This window comes from Salvia splendens, chromosome 5 (assembly GCF_004379255.2).
Source record: "Salvia splendens isolate huo1 chromosome 5, SspV2, whole genome shotgun sequence".
Classification (NCBI taxonomy): domain Eukaryota; kingdom Viridiplantae; phylum Streptophyta; class Magnoliopsida; order Lamiales; family Lamiaceae; genus Salvia; species Salvia splendens.
Window position 1 is genome coordinate 41,294,055 of NC_056036.1, and position 15,544 is coordinate 41,309,598.

Genomic DNA, 15,544 nt, shown 5'->3' on the forward strand with positions numbered 1-15,544 from the left:
GTTACCTTCTATTTTAGATTAATAGATACTCCATTCGTCCCACAGTAAAAGTCATATTTTGTCATTTCGGCCTATCATACAATAAGAGTCACATTTCACTTTTGTCATAAATGGTAAATAGGTCTCACATTCCACTAACTCACTTCACTCACATTTTATTATAAAAAATCAATATAAAAAAGCGGGCCTCATGTTCCACTCACTTTTCCTACCCACTATTCTTTACATTTCTTAAAACTCATGTCTACATCAAATGTGACTCATATTATGGGACGGATAGAGTATTCATTTTTTTAAAAATCTCGAGTTTCCATCAATTCTTCTAATGCTAATGGCAAACAAAAACAACAGCAACTAGAAGATATTTTCGCAACTAATTTTGACAGTTTCATAATATCGTAGAAGTACATATAAAATAGAGATATTTCATTTATAATGTATCTTTATAAGTATATATATTAGTATATTTTATTATTTCTTTCGACCCCGCGGCATTTTATTCCTGGATCCGCCATTGTGTAGACGTGTTGACAATTGTAGCTTAAAAAACTTGAAACAAAATTGTAACTGCATCGATTTGTATTCAGAAAAAAATTTGAATATTCGTTTCAAAATTGAGCAAAATGTGGATATTCACCAAATTGAAACTGCATCAATGACTCGAGCATCAAAAAATTCTTGACCAAAAAATCGTCACCAAATTCATCACAGGGACATCACCAAATTTGAAAGGTAAACTACTGCTCAACCTCATTCATCAACGAACGTAAAAAAATCCAACATAATCGTCATTGGTTTCATCATTATGATACCCTTATTTTTGCATATTAGCATGAAAAATACCTTGAGCTTCGTCAGACATCTCCATTCAGCACAAACGTGGCCGTTGAGTTACGTCGGATAAAAATTCCACCGGAGAAGAACGCCAGAGAAGACCGCTAGAGATCAATTTCGTATGACAGAAATAGTATTATTCCAAGGAGAATATGTTGAAAATTTGATATCGAAATTTAGAGAATTATTGAAGAATTATGTCAGAGAAGAAGTTTGATATTTCATGGATGAATGGTTAATACAATTTTTTGGCTAAATGTAATCTCTTTCCAAAAATGATAATAATAGTAGTTTGGGAGATTGGAGATAGATTAGGGACGCATAATTGACTTTTGCGTAAACTGTTACATAATAATCTTGTTAGTAGTATGGCGTGAAATTAGGGAGTGTTGTAACTAATGAAAAAATCAAATTCCATATACACCCTTGTTGACAGAATTAGTATTATTTGTTGACATCGAAAATCAGCCCATATATTAACCGTTGATTAATTGAAATTAATGGGTAGGATTAGAGTTTGTATAGTTTGTATTATAGAGGATTTGTATTTGATCATACTCCAGTGCCTATATATATATTTATGTAGGGTGTGTTGTTTGATTTGTATTGATACTTTTCATTGCTTTCTTCTTCCGTAAATATGAGATGCATTTTGTCGTTTTGGACGTCCTCCTATGAAAAACATGTATTTTTTTCCATTTTTAGTAATCTTGCAAAACAAATAGCTAGTTGTTCGCGAATAAAAGATGCATTTTTCTATTTTGATACATTGACCAATAAAAATTATTTATCATTTTTCATTTTTGGGACATCCACCAATAAAATAAAAAAACGCCTACAGTAGGTTCTAGCCATCCACCAATAAAAAAACATTTACAATAACAAAAGCCCACTGTGGGACCTGCATAAACCAATAAAAATTACTCCATTTATCATTTTCTATCTTTGGGACATCCACCAATAAATAAACCTTGCGCTTTACCAACTGAGCTAGACTGGCCAACTGTTTATCGTAAGTTTATCACATGGTGAAGGTTATCATTACAAAAACATACTTTGTGGATTTAACACATGGGAACTAAGTTTATCGAAAGTAAGTTTATCCTACAATTTTAATGTCTTACTGGTGGGCACGGAATACTAGTAGAAACCATATACATTGGGAAGATGAAGTGCAGGGGCGGGTCCGGGAGACATGCTATCATCCCTGCCGCCCCCCGCTCGTTTGTTCCATGTTGGTGTCTTCCGTGTCCAGCGGGGCATGCTTGGGGTCGTTTGTTTGTGCTCCGCTGTCGGAGATGCCATGCATCACCGGCTGCGAGGTGGAGGCAACTTTCTTAGGCATAGCGTACGTGGTGGCGCGTGAGTGGCGCTTGGCGTGTATGGGCATGTCGGATCCCTGCTTGGGCAGCGACGGCATCTCCTCCACGCCTCTTCAATTGTCGGGACGAGCGTTTGCTCGTCCGATTTCGGTTTTCCTGTGCGGACTACCTATCGAGATGGCATTGAGTCGGCTATGATCGTTCTTTTCCCGCCTTGTCCCGCCGCTCCGCCTGGGGCGGCGGCATCGGGTGAGCCCAATCGCGCACGTTGTGTGTCGCACCACGTACTCCGTCACTGGCGTCACTAGCCAACTGTTTAACATTATACAATGCTTTTATATAACCTGACGAATTTTGAATAGAACTATAAATCGTCTACCTATTTTATCTGTTTATCAATTATATTCACTATCTGTTAATAAACAAAAAAGACTTTTATCATACATTCATACTACTCTACAATTTACTCTTACCAGATGCGTATAAAATTTTGAACTAATTCTTACCTTTTTTATTTATGTAATTCACACAGTATTCATTTTTACAATATGAAAAGAAAAAAAGTACAAAATCATAATGACTCTGGTTAAATACTAGCAAATTTATACTCTATATTTTTCAATTTCTTTTCTAGAATGTAAAAATTATATATTACAAAGTTTCAACTAACTAAAACTACGACTACAACTCCAGTAAATAAGTACTAGTACTAGTCTACTAGAAAACAAAGAAAGTAGCAATAAATACCTACGAAATTGGGTAATTAACAACAAACTATTCACTCCTAAGATTTTAACACTTATATTACTCTTCTATCGTTAATTTATACTCAGTGCACCATCTATCCTAGTCCGGTGCGATGCTGAACCTGCCCGGTCGGGAGGAGGAGCAGAAGCAGAAGAAGAACTTCACAACAGTAAACTACCTTTTAACATTGGTACATGGAGACACTCTAGTAAGTATATTGCTCTCTGAGATCATCTACAGAAACAATCAATCATGGTGGTGTGCTTAAGCTGAACTGATGTATGAAAATGAAAGATGAAAATTTTCTTTTTCCCCAGCCACATTTTGTAGGCTTTTCGTATACCATGAAAGAAAATGCCGGTGTTTGATGTAATTTGTGGTTTAATTCGTTTGCTTAAACTTTTATGTAAAACTAGTATCTTCATTGGTTATATGTTGTTGAACATGCATCAAGGCTTCACTCATTTCTTCGAATCATCCTTCGTGTTTGCAAACAAATTACTGCCCCTGTTTGAGAAGGCCATTGTTGTTGATTTCAAGCCACAAAAGTCCTAGTTTGGTTCTACACCACCCTGTGATGTGTTCAAACTTCCAAGATTGTTCTTTTTGTATATGAGTGTTTATTTGGATATTGATCTACCATGGAACATGTTCCAAATGTCACAAATCTTATTTCCTGGTTGAGCTAGTGTAGCTTTAACTTCAAACCTGTAATATTCAAATAGGAATTCTATATATTGAATGTGCATATTTAACAAGACTAACAGTAAATTTTATGTTTTGAGAAAATGAAAAACCTTTGAGAGCTGAAAAAGCTCAAAATTTACACAGCTCGTGATATTATTACATCATAATGAAATGAAAACTGAGGAAATATAGTTCAATCATTTATCAAGTTGATCACGAGAGTATGTTGTATAGCTCCAATCAACAACTCTTGGAATTAATTATGAAAATAAGACGAGTTTCTAAATGTGAATGGGTTTGTCGAAAGTGGCCATGGCGGCCTCCTTCAACGCTTCACTCATTGTTGGATGAGCATGGCATGTCCGGGCAATGTCTTCACTTGATGCTCCATACGCCAAAGCCAAAGCAGCTTCATGAATTAGCTCCCCAGCATTCGGCGCCATTATGTGGACTCCCAAGATCTTGTCACTCTCCTTCTCAGCAATTATTTTCACCAGTCCCTCTGCGTCATCAATTGCCTTGGCTCTGCTGTTTGCCAACAAAGGAAACTTCCCCACACGATATTCAACTCCGAGGGTCTTCACCTGCTCCTCAGTTTTCCCCACTGATGCCACCTCAGGGTGCGTGTACACAACTCCTGGGACCAAGTCGTAGTCCACGTGACCCTCCTTACCAGCAATGTACTCTACACATGCAACACCGTCTTCTTCAGCTTTGTGAGCCAACATAGGCCCGGGAATCACATCACCAATTGCATATACTCCTAGTACGTTACTGGCAAACCGCTCGTTGACCAAGATGCGACCCATCTTGTCAGTTTCAACCCCTATCTTCTCCAACTGGAGTCCAGCAGTGAAAGGTGTTCTTCCAGCAGAAACCAGAACAACATCAGCCTCGAGTGTGGTCTGCTCGCCACCAGCTGCTGGTTCAAGGGTCAACTTGACACCACTTCCTGTGGTGTCAACAGACACGACCTTGGTTTTGAGCATGAATTTCATTTTCTGCTTCTCAAGGGACCGTTGAAATTGTTTCCGCACTTCACCGTCCATGCTTGGAACAATGTCGCCTGCAAATTCAACTACAATTACCTCTGACCCAAGGCGACCCCAAACAGATCCCATTTCAAGACCAATATAACCAGCCCCTATCACTATAAGTCTCTTAGGAACCTCCTTCAAGGATAAAGCTCCAGTTGATGATACGATCCTCTCTTCATCAATGGTTATCCCTGGGAGACTTTTCACATCAGAACCAGTTGCTATTATAATATGCTTTCCTTTCACAGTTGTGTTGCCACCATCAATAGTATCAACAGAAACTTCAGACGGGGAGAGGAACTTTCCATACCCCTTCACGTAGTTCACTTTGTTCTTCTTAAAGAGACCCTCAATACCTTTAGTCAAGTTACCCACCGCTTTATCTTTTTGGGCCAGCATTGCTGGTACATCCACCTCGACCGAAGAAACCTTAATACCATGATGGGCAAATGAATTCTTTGCTTCATGATACATGTGGGAGGAATGAAGCAATGCCTGCATGACGACAAGGTAAATCATTAGGACCACATGCCATTTCTCAAATGAAAAATTCCAAGCTATTGATGCAATTGTTTTAGGCATGTAGTATTTCATTTCAAAAGACTAATCATGTGATGTCGCGTGCTTGCATATTGTAATAACGCAATACCAAAATGTTAAGACATCAGTATATAACATATTGGGCTGGCAATCAAGCAGTTAAATACTTTACCCCATGTGTTCCCTCCAAGTCAGCAACGCCAATATATAGATCAGTTATGGGAGCATTTTGAAGTTCTTCCTATACTCTATTAACCAAAACAAACTTAAGGCTGTCTTTAGAAATGAGAAATTTGATTTAAAATGAAATAATTCAATTTAAATCCATCAAAATCAATCATCTCCATCCTTGAAAGTTGAAATCTTTTACAACCAAACATAACCTAAAAAGTTAAATAATAGTAACTGAAAATCAGCTATATGCAGAAAATATGCAATGCCTCACTTGATTAGCTCCAACTATCCATCAACAGAGGTATTCATGAGTATTTATCAATCTTCATTTCCCCACCACATTATCCACACATCATCAACCACAATTCGAACAAAATTATTCGCAAAAAATATACTACATCTAAATTAAAGTGAAACGCAATTAGGGCACATAGCAGGAACAGACCTTAGAAGGGATGCAGCCGACGTTGAGACAGGTACCTCCGAGGGTGCCCCGCTTCTCGATACATGTGGTCTTGAGGCCTAGCTGGGCCGCCTTGATAGCGGCGACGTAACCTCCAGGGCCGCCGCCAATAATGACCACGTCGTTTTCATCAGATCCGGTGGCGAATCCCCTGCTGAGAATCCACGCTCCGCTGTAAAGCTGCTTTGACGATGGAGATAACAGCGCCGCCGCCCTTCGCCTCGCCAGAGTTACAGCCATCGCCATATCTCACTTCCTGTTTGCTTAGCTTTGATTGATTTGGGTTTGATTGATTCCTCTTTTTCTACTGCCGTTGGATGCGATGGATGCTGCGCCGTCGATCATTATTACTTTTATCTATTAAAAAAATCTAATTTTTTAAATCGTCTACAAATTTTATGCAATTTATTACTATTAACAAATGCCTGTAAAAATTTTTTACTAATTCTTATACTCCTTTTTCTTAGTTATGTAATTCATTTCCTCTCTCCGCTCCTCCAAATTGCTTTCCTTTTGGATTGTCCAAGCTGAGTCATTTCTTTTTTTAAAAAAATCAATATATGTTTATATGTATATATGAGCGTTATTCTCCTTTTCACATCTTAGATCCTTTTTCCTTCTTAATATTACGCATTAGATCTAAGGCATCAACGGATCAGATTGATTCTATAAAACTGGTTCCGTGTTGCATTATAGAAGGTGGTTGTATGCATTACAGGGTTATTATTGACATTTGACGGAAAAGTAACTGCCACATTTTGGTATCTGCGAATAATGCACCACATGGTCACGAGTAATGCATATAATTGACTATATAATGCACAATATGTGAACTGCAATGCATACGAATAAGATGTACCATGTTATGATGTTTGGACACACGTTTCTTGTTTCCCCTAAGGGTTTAATAAGCTTAGGGGCTAGGGTATAGTACATAGACACGTATGTAATCTTCACATGGTAACGAGTAATGGATATAATTGACTATATAATGCACAATTTGTGAACTGCAATGCATACGAACAAGATGTGCTGTGTTATGATGTTTGACACACGTTTCTTGTTTCCCCTAAGGGTTTAATAAGCTTAGGGGCTAGGGTATAGTACGTACGCATTAATAACAAATTATAAAACGATACGAATAATTCACCAAATTGTCACGAGTAATGGATGTTATTAACTATATAATGCACAATATGTGAACTGCAATGCATACGAATAAGATGTACCATGTTATGATGTTTGACACGCGTTTCTTGTTTCCCCTAAGGGTTTAATAAGCTTAGGGGCTAGGGTATAGTACGTAGACATTACTAACAAATTGTTGTTATTGGAATATACGTATGTGCATTATTTGGTTTAGGTAGTGCATTATGTAGCTGTTAATTGTCATTATCTCAGTATATTATGCATTATTAGAGGTATTGTGTATATGGGTTAATCAACGGATTGAAGATTACATACGTGCATTTAGTAATGTCTACGTACTATACCCTAGCCCCTAAGCTTATTAAACCCTTAGGGGAAACAAGAAACGTGTGTCAAACATCATAACATGGTACATCTTATTCGTATGCATTGCAGTTCACATATTGTGCATTATATAGGCAATTATATGCATTACTCGTGACCATGTGGTGCATTATTCGTAGCGGTTTCCAGCCATTATTAGATTACTATTGTACCCTCATAATGCACAAAATAGGACAAATAATGCAACACGGGATTAATTACCCAATGTTGATCTTGACCGTCCATTTCTCTAATCTAATGGCTGATATTAAGAAGGAAAAAGGAGGAAATATAGGAAAAGGAAATGAATACATCCCTATATATATATATATATATATATATATATATATATATATATATATATATTTACTTTACATTATGATTTTATTACAAATTCGAAGAAAAATAGATCGCAATGACCAGTTGAATGCTAGCAAATTTTGTTTTTTCATTCACTTTTCTCGAATGCACAAAATTATACAAAGTGGCAACTAACTAAAATATGACTCCAGTAAACTAAAAAAGTACTAGCAAAAGTTACCTACAAAATTGGGTGATTTTTAAAATAGAAATTTGGAGCTCATTTCATGATATAAGGCTTATACCAAAAACGTTACTGAGCTCCATAGCTAAATCCCAGGATTTACAACAAACTATTCACACCTAAGATTTTCTTCAACACGTACTTGCTCTTCTTCTACCGTTAATTTTTACTCGCACACCATCTATCCTAGTCCAGTGCGATGCTACACCCGCCCGGTCGGGAGGAGAAGAACTTCACAGCAGTAAACTCCCTTCTAACATTGGTACATGGAGACACTCTTGTTCTTCCACCAGAAACCCCAGATCTTACCGACTTTTCTCCTCGAAACCGTCTTTGACAATGGCTTTGCATCTTCGGACTCGCCACTCTGAGACCCTGGCTCTGCAGGACCAGGCGGCGGATCTCGTTGCCTCTGCTCGCGGAAAAACATCAGAAGCTTCTGCGCTTTCTGTTTCCCTCTCACAGTCCCACTCACTGAAATGGACACCAGCGAAGGTATCACCCCTTCTTGAAGGACCATCTGACTGCACTTCTCGCTTGCATTGCACAATATCAAAAGACAAGCCGCGGCTTGTTCTTGTTCGATGGGCTCGCCCACGTCCAAGATGGTGGCAAGGGAACCGATCAGCCCAGGGGTCTTCACCATTTCATCTCTTGCGGTGTTGCTAGAGGCCAGATATATTAGCACAGCGATGCATTTCTCGGTCCAAGCTTGGTCGCTCGGGTGTGTGATGAGAGTTTGGAGGGCGTCAATGATGCCAGCTGAAAGGAGGTGAGGAATATTCGTGGCTTGACTCGAAATGTTATAGAGTGTGTGGAGAGCATCAAGTTTGCATTGCTCGTGATTTTCGTTCTTAAGAACCCAGATCAAGAAAGGGACAGCCTCCGTAGTTCCTATAACTGACTTGGCTTCCTCGAGGCACGAAAGATTCAGGTAAAGAGCTGAGGCTGCTCCAACAGAATCAGCGTCGACAATCATGTTCTGTAGTATTGGAAGTACTCCTGATGCCATCATCAATTCTTTGTTTCTGAAAAGCACAGAAAAAGTTGTTTAACATGAGCATTTCGGTAAATTAGATCATTCTCAAGCCCGCAAAAGAAAGTGGTGGTGAATGAGACGTTCCAAAGCATTCTTTCTTATGAGGCTAATATTTACAGAATCAGTCTACTCTGAATAAGTAGAGAGACTTAGATATTTGTGTTGGTCCTAAAATTATGACAGATGAACGGCGTGCAATACATGATAGATCTGGAAATGGTAGAATTCAATGTGTGCTACTAATAATAGATATGTTTAATAACCAAGCAAAAGACTTGTAGTCTACTTGTTCATCTAGTGCAGCTACTGAAAGCTTCAGAAATTGTAACTTGGATCTTAGTATACCTGTTATTGTTTACAGCAAGGTTGAATAGAGCCATTGCCCCAATTTCCTGAGCCATCACATTCTTGGCAGAGACAGCAGACTCCAAAAAGAGCAGCAATGCTTCGACAAAACCATTAGCCCCCACATAAATCCTGGCTTCTTCGTCATCCTTTAGCAAGTGTCTTATTTGCTCTACCACTTTGCATTTCTTCATCAAATTATCCTCCTTCTCCAAAATTCTCAGATAATCCTCGTATTTCTGAAAGATATTACCTTCACAGTCATCCTCCTGTGTAGAGATCTCTTCCTCTTCATTTCCTTCAGCTTCCACAATGGTCCCACTGTCATTTAAAGGTACCACCTTAACACCCTTGCACTTGCATGAACTGATACTTTCTAATGACTTTGAATTTGTCGAGTCACTCTCTGATAACACTAGACGCCAATAATTAAGGTCAAGGGACTCTGGTGGGCCATCTGGAACAGGAATTCCATTCTGTTCACACCAACTAGCCACCAAACCTTTAACACAATAATTCGGAGTCAACGAAAGATGAGAGAGATGCTGCTGTGTTTTAGGGCAAGTATTGTGCCCATCACAGAACCATTTTTCAATGCAAACCCTTTCATATGTTTGCCCAGAAGCTATAATAACTGGATCGTACATAAGTTGCAATGATATCGGACACCTTAATTCTTCAGGAGGGACTGTCATCTGTTCTGATCTCCGGAAATTGGACTTAAAATTAAAAGAACTGAGTTTTGACAGTTGTCTGTCAAAGGCGCAGCCATTGCGCCCCAGAACAATACCATCATCCAAAGACCCTTGAACAGTAGGTGAGCAAGGCGTTGAACCTTGTGAATCATTATCATCTGATAGCTCACTTCTGAACAACTTTGAATACTTCCTTATGAGATGAAGAAGATAAGCGATTATTGACTCTTTCCTTTTGTCTTCCTCAGCACGTGCTCTGTCTATGAGCTTCTTTAAAGCCCTCCTCTCCCTAAGAGCAGCTCTCGAAGAGGTGATACCCAATTTAGAAGCAGCTTGGTGAAAGGATTCAAGCTCATTATTGTCATTTGAACTGTTGTTGAAGTTTCTTCCTTGCTGGAGCAAAGCAATTATCTCATCACCAATTTGCTTCTCCACAGGATCAAGTGCGAACTCAATCCTTCTAAGCTCAGCTAAAACTTCAGCAATCTGGAAAAACGCCATTCAGATGAGAAAGAAACTAATAAAGCCATTTAAAGGTTCATAAATAATTCCAGACAGCACAACTTGAAGAGTAATAATTCCAAATCAGAGAAATAAACATGGATGCATTATCAGTTAGTCTTTGAGTGCACAAGAAGTAAATCTAGTCTTTCAGTAACTAATAACATAAACTCCAATAACAAAAGAGTAAAAATTACAAGTTGAATACGTTTTCGCCGTTCATAATTCCTATTATTCTTGGAAAAGAAGAGGTGAGAAATGCCCCAATCAAAACACAAATGTAGGACTAAAAACACAAAAAATAAAATTTAAATACAACTTGTACCTGAACACCAATAACTTGTGGAACAATATCTTCAACCCGATTTAAACTATCTTCTAGGGCAGATCTTGCCTTCTCGAATTTTAGAACAACAGAATCTCCGGTTATTGCCTGATGAACAGAAAAGTAATAAAGTCAGTCATGGTTGCAGGTATGCTTTTAAGTTTTAAATATAATAGTGAACTTGCTTTCAAATGTATCTCTCTAGAAGCTAGTGAAGTAGTGAAAAGCAAGAAAGTTTATGAAAGACACATTAGCAGTATGAATTACTTAAAACAGTTGTGTTGAACTTTATTAGAAACCAATAAGCATGGTGACCAAGTTACCAAAATTCTACTTTGGATATCTGAACGAGGATCCATTTTTTGCAGGCGATATAATAAATATGAAACCAGAAGCTATCGTACCAAGTAAAGTTTACTGCACTCTGCACAGTGTTGAAGAATATTCTTCGTCTTCTCGAGTGCAATGTGCAGAGCACATAGTGCCTGAATGCCGGATGTGCTTCTTGGCCTAGCTGCTTCTAGGTCTGGAAAAATGGAAAGCACCTTCACATACACGATACAAAGGCTCTTGCACATCTCACCATGTAACTGCATCAACACCATATCTAGTTAATCAGTAAACATACCTAGAGAACAACCATCCATAAGTTCATGCGAAGCCAAAAGTAAAGATGCTAAATGCAAGAACGCATTGAACATATTGCCGAAATAAAATTAATGCTAGCCAAACACCAAATTAAGCTAGCAAAAAGATAAGTCTGGCTTTTGCATTCCATACCTTTGGCTCACCAATAGAGATTAAACTTTCTTCAATCTCAGAAGCATCCATGTTAACGGTGGAAATAACGGTTTAGTTTCAAAATGGAATTTGCAAAATCCTGCAAAAATAACGAACATAAGGTTTACGAATCATTAATCATCAGAGCACAAATGAACAATTAATTAGCCTCTCAAAAACGCAGAAATCTGTCTTTTTCTATAACCAGTTCATTTTTAGAAATAGCAACTTTAATGCCCAACTTGTTTTTACCTCGTCACATCAAGTTAGTCAAAAGGAAATCATTAATAACAAAACAATAATTAGTCATCAATGCAATCAATCAATAGGCATGATAGATTTAGTTACCCATACTTTCTCCTCACAAATCAACAACTAATCCAAATTGCAACAAAAGTTAGAAATTCTTAGCTGGAAATCTACACTTCCAAAGAAAAAAAACACAATCCAAAAATCAGGATTTCAAATGACGATCTCACATCATGACCACAAACTCAACTCTCCATCAGCTGATTCGTTTTTCATTTTTCAAAAATCCTTCCATCTTTTGCAAACAAGCGATACATATCAACATAAATCAGCTGCAATTCAATCAATATTTAGTAAAACTCAAACACTATGTTACCAAAAATCCACGCAATGCAATACAACACATTCGATAAACAATTTGTTTGAAATGCTATGAGATTGCAACCGGAGAAACATACCGGAATCGTCCGAGAAGGATCCAAGACGGCTTCATCAAACCAGCATAACTGACATGAAAACGATAATGCCGAAAATTCACAAACTTCCAGGAAACGAGAGGCTTTCTAAATTCGGATCACCAGATTTTAGTGAGAGAAAGAAGAGAGATGGAGAAGGAAGGAGGGGCTGAGGGATATTTTACAGTGCGTGTGGCGTAAATGGTGTAGGAATATTAGAAGTAATATTCTATTGGGGGAAAGGAAAAAATTAAATTTAAAAATTCAGGGTTTATTTTAATTTTTTTCCCCTCAATATTTAAATAGAGAGGTATTTATGCGAAAATGATGGCGGGGGTAAAAAAGGAATTTCGAGAGGCGAGATTGTCTACTCGGCTCACTTGCCGACATTTGCCGACCCCCTTATTTGTCGGTTAGCGGATCTGACATTAATGTCATGAAATGTCACTATTGCCCCCTCACTTTGGTGGTTCGGTTTTTAATATCTTTAATTAATTAGTTGAAATTTTTATGAGCTGATATCTTGACTATATTACTTATTACTACCTTGTTTTTAATCATTCAATAGATTTCATTTGACAAACTTTGGTTTCCTATATGTATATACATGTAATTTAATGTTAACATATTGAATTAATCTATCAAGACAGTTGGTATCTTGACTATATAACTACCTTAATTTTAATTATTCTGAGGTCTTGACTACCTTGCATTTTAATTATTTTATGGATTTTCATTTGTCAAACTTTTTTTTACTATACATGCACATGTGATTTAATACTCAAAATATTGACTTAATCTATCAGGACAACTAAAATTAATAATCAAATTTTGCACAAGTATGTTGAATCAAAATCTGATCTTGGTAATTTTGACAATGTATTAGTGATTTTTTGTTATTACGTAGTATTTAAAATTCAAGTGCATCATGTTAAAGACAAAACACTCCCGTAAATTCAGAACACATAACTAAAGGCAGGTCATTATAAGAGAACACTCAATCATTTTTACTTTGTTTTCAGTTCATTATGGAAATTTTGGATATTAAAATGAGTTAAAACGATTAAAAAATGACCTAGGCCATTTTTAAAATCCAATTTTATAATGAATTAAAAACAGTGAAAATGACCTTAAAGCGTTCTATGTTTAAAATTAGTTTTGCATTAATTGCATATCTATGTATATATATATTATTTTTTTAATTTTTTTCATACATAGGAGTTCGGGATACATTTGGCAAGCGAACTAGCTCTACACAGCCCCTCGTGGCTCGAATACTAGCCCCCCAGCCGAGCACTAGCCTATGAACTAGCCTTTTCAAGCCCGTTCTCTAGCCCCCCTGGTCAGCCGGGTCCGAGCCCGTAGACTACCCATCACCCTCAGACGTGCCCAGGCTCGAAAGCTTGCCAAGCCCCAAGGAAACAACCTTGATCAAGCCCACAGGGGAAATTAATCACAAGTTACACCATCCAGGATTCGAACTCAAGACCTCCTGGATGGTGCCATATCCTTGCCATCCTTCTCAACCACTTGAGCTAGGAGGCTTGGATTAGCTATGTATATATATATATTGTCCGATGAGATTTGACTCGTAATACCATCCGTAATAAATTAATAAATGAAACAAAAATTGCAAGAGTTGTGCTAGTGGTGAATGATTAGTGATATATTGTGACATCTAATTTCACAATTCAATTAGCTAGTAATAGCTCTATTTTTTAATTTCATTCAAATTTGATGAAATTCAATAATGTCAATCAATATATAGAGGTAATTGCTCTCAATGGCAGACAGATGCACGCCAAAGTAAATCATTTGTTCATATTGTTGGATTGTGCCGACCAACACAAACAAGTTTTGAAATATAAATCCATGTGCTTAGACATTTCGAATTTAAAAAAAGGAGAGGCAAACTAAATCCCAATTCATAGATGAGTAAATGATTGATTGATATTTTAAGAATGAAATGACCAAGATTAAGAAAAGTCTCCAAATGAATTATGATTGTCAAAATTGTCCTTACATACTTCAATTAAGTCATCTTTAGAAGGAAAAACTCGATATCCCTTTTGACCTAGCTATTCGATAAGAATTTTGCACTAATTCATATAAATGGGAAAGCAAGTTACTAAGTACTATAATTCTTACTACAGATATAATAATATATCTTTGATAATATATACTCGAACACAAAAGATTTATTCTATAACTGATAAATCAATACGTATATGTATTAAATATTAGTATGCACTAATACGAAAGAGTCTTAGTATGTAGTACATTTTATTTTGCCAATCGTAAAACTAAAATATTATTAAATTGTTTAATTTTAATAGTTTATCAATATCTTAAAATCCAAAATTATTATAAAATCTAAATATAAAAATAGTACTACTAATATTAATATATCTCACGTGTGTAAAATCCCAGGATTGCTGCAGAAATGTTTGCTCAATACTAGGCCACGTGGCCTCTAATATTGACCAGCCATTATTTTTATTTGCGGAAAAACCCTGCCCAGATCCGTAATTCTCGGAGGCCCCTCATAAAGTTGAATAAATATAAGCTGAAAAAATATCACTTTTATATATTAATTTTATAATAATATACAAATAAAATAAATTAATAACTGTGTAACCTATTTACTAGAAGAAAGTAAAAATGAGATATCTTTAGCTATGTGTTCCACTGATTTGCTTTGAATGAGAAAAATTACTTTAGCTATTATAATCCATCTTAAGATGATGTATAGATTATTGTGTAGGTGAGGTTGAATCTTAATATTTCAGCTTTGATTACTTAAGTTAGTTTTGCAACATGAGGTCATAAATCCTTAATATTTCCTTTGTTCCACTAGTTTAGTTCACTTTTTATTTGGACATGAATTAAGAAAATGCATTTTTTTTCGATTTTGATGAAAGAAAATTTTGAAATAATTAAACAAGAAAAATAAATTGTAATTTGGGACATTAAATTAAGAAATGGATAATAAAGGAGTAGTATATAATGGAGGGAGTAATAACCAATACGATTGCCACAACTAACATTAAAATATCAGTTTCTTATCATCAAATTTGCATGAAAATCGAGTTAGAGCATCCACAATAGCGCCTAGCGCACCGCCTAGCCGAGCGCCGGCACTAGGCGGTGCGCTAGGCGAACTATTGCAGCCGCCTAGCCGATTTCGCGGAAAAAAACCGCCTAGCGCTCGGCGGTTCCGCGATGCTAGGCGGTGCGCTAGGCGATCCGCTAGACGCTATTGCAGCGTCCGGATCGCCTAGCGCACCGCCTAGCG

General features: G+C 37.0%; 2 protein-coding genes across 2 annotated transcripts; both read right to left on the minus strand.

The window, feature by feature from the left end:
• Nucleotides 1-3,664: 3,664 nt before the first annotated feature.
• On the minus strand, nucleotides 3,665-6,085 carry LOC121801853 (dihydrolipoyl dehydrogenase 1, mitochondrial-like). Its single transcript, XM_042201292.1, has 2 exons — nucleotides 5,787-6,085; nucleotides 3,665-5,122 (listed from the first exon to the last, which is right to left on the minus strand). Exons 1-2 carry the CDS (start codon nucleotides 6,048-6,050, stop codon nucleotides 3,872-3,874), a joined length of 1,515 nt encoding a protein of 504 aa, XP_042057226.1. The 5' UTR covers nucleotides 6,051-6,085; the 3' UTR covers nucleotides 3,665-3,871.
• Nucleotides 6,086-7,744: 1,659 nt separating this feature from the next.
• On the minus strand, nucleotides 7,745-12,498 carry LOC121801857 (U-box domain-containing protein 45-like). Its single transcript, XM_042201294.1, has 6 exons — nucleotides 12,253-12,498; nucleotides 11,546-11,645; nucleotides 11,170-11,355; nucleotides 10,766-10,873; nucleotides 9,245-10,425; nucleotides 7,745-8,888 (listed from the first exon to the last, which is right to left on the minus strand). Exons 2-6 carry the CDS (start codon nucleotides 11,594-11,596, stop codon nucleotides 8,114-8,116), a joined length of 2,301 nt encoding a protein of 766 aa, XP_042057228.1. The 5' UTR covers nucleotides 11,597-11,645; nucleotides 12,253-12,498; the 3' UTR covers nucleotides 7,745-8,113.
• Between the last annotated feature and the right edge of the window lie 3,046 nt (nucleotides 12,499-15,544).

Coding starts and splice junctions, on each gene's coding strand:
- LOC121801853 (XM_042201292.1), bottom strand. CDS start 6,050: ATGGCGATGGCTGTAACTCTGGCGAGGCGAAGGGCGGCGGCGCTGTTA. Junction 5,123..5,786: donor TCGGCTGCATCCCTTCTAAG/GTCTGTTCCTGC, acceptor GTCGTCATGCAG/GCATTGCTTCATTCCTCCCA.
- LOC121801857 (XM_042201294.1), bottom strand. CDS start 11,596: ATGGATGCTTCTGAGATTGAAGAAAGTTTAATCTCTATTGGTGAGCCA. Junction 11,356..11,545: donor TCTCTATTGGTGAGCCAAAG/GTATGGAATGCA, acceptor GTGTTGATGCAG/TTACATGGTGAGATGTGCAA. Junction 10,426..10,765: donor CACAAGTTATTGGTGTTCAG/GTACAAGTTGTA, acceptor GCGTTTTTCCAG/ATTGCTGAAGTTTTAGCTGA.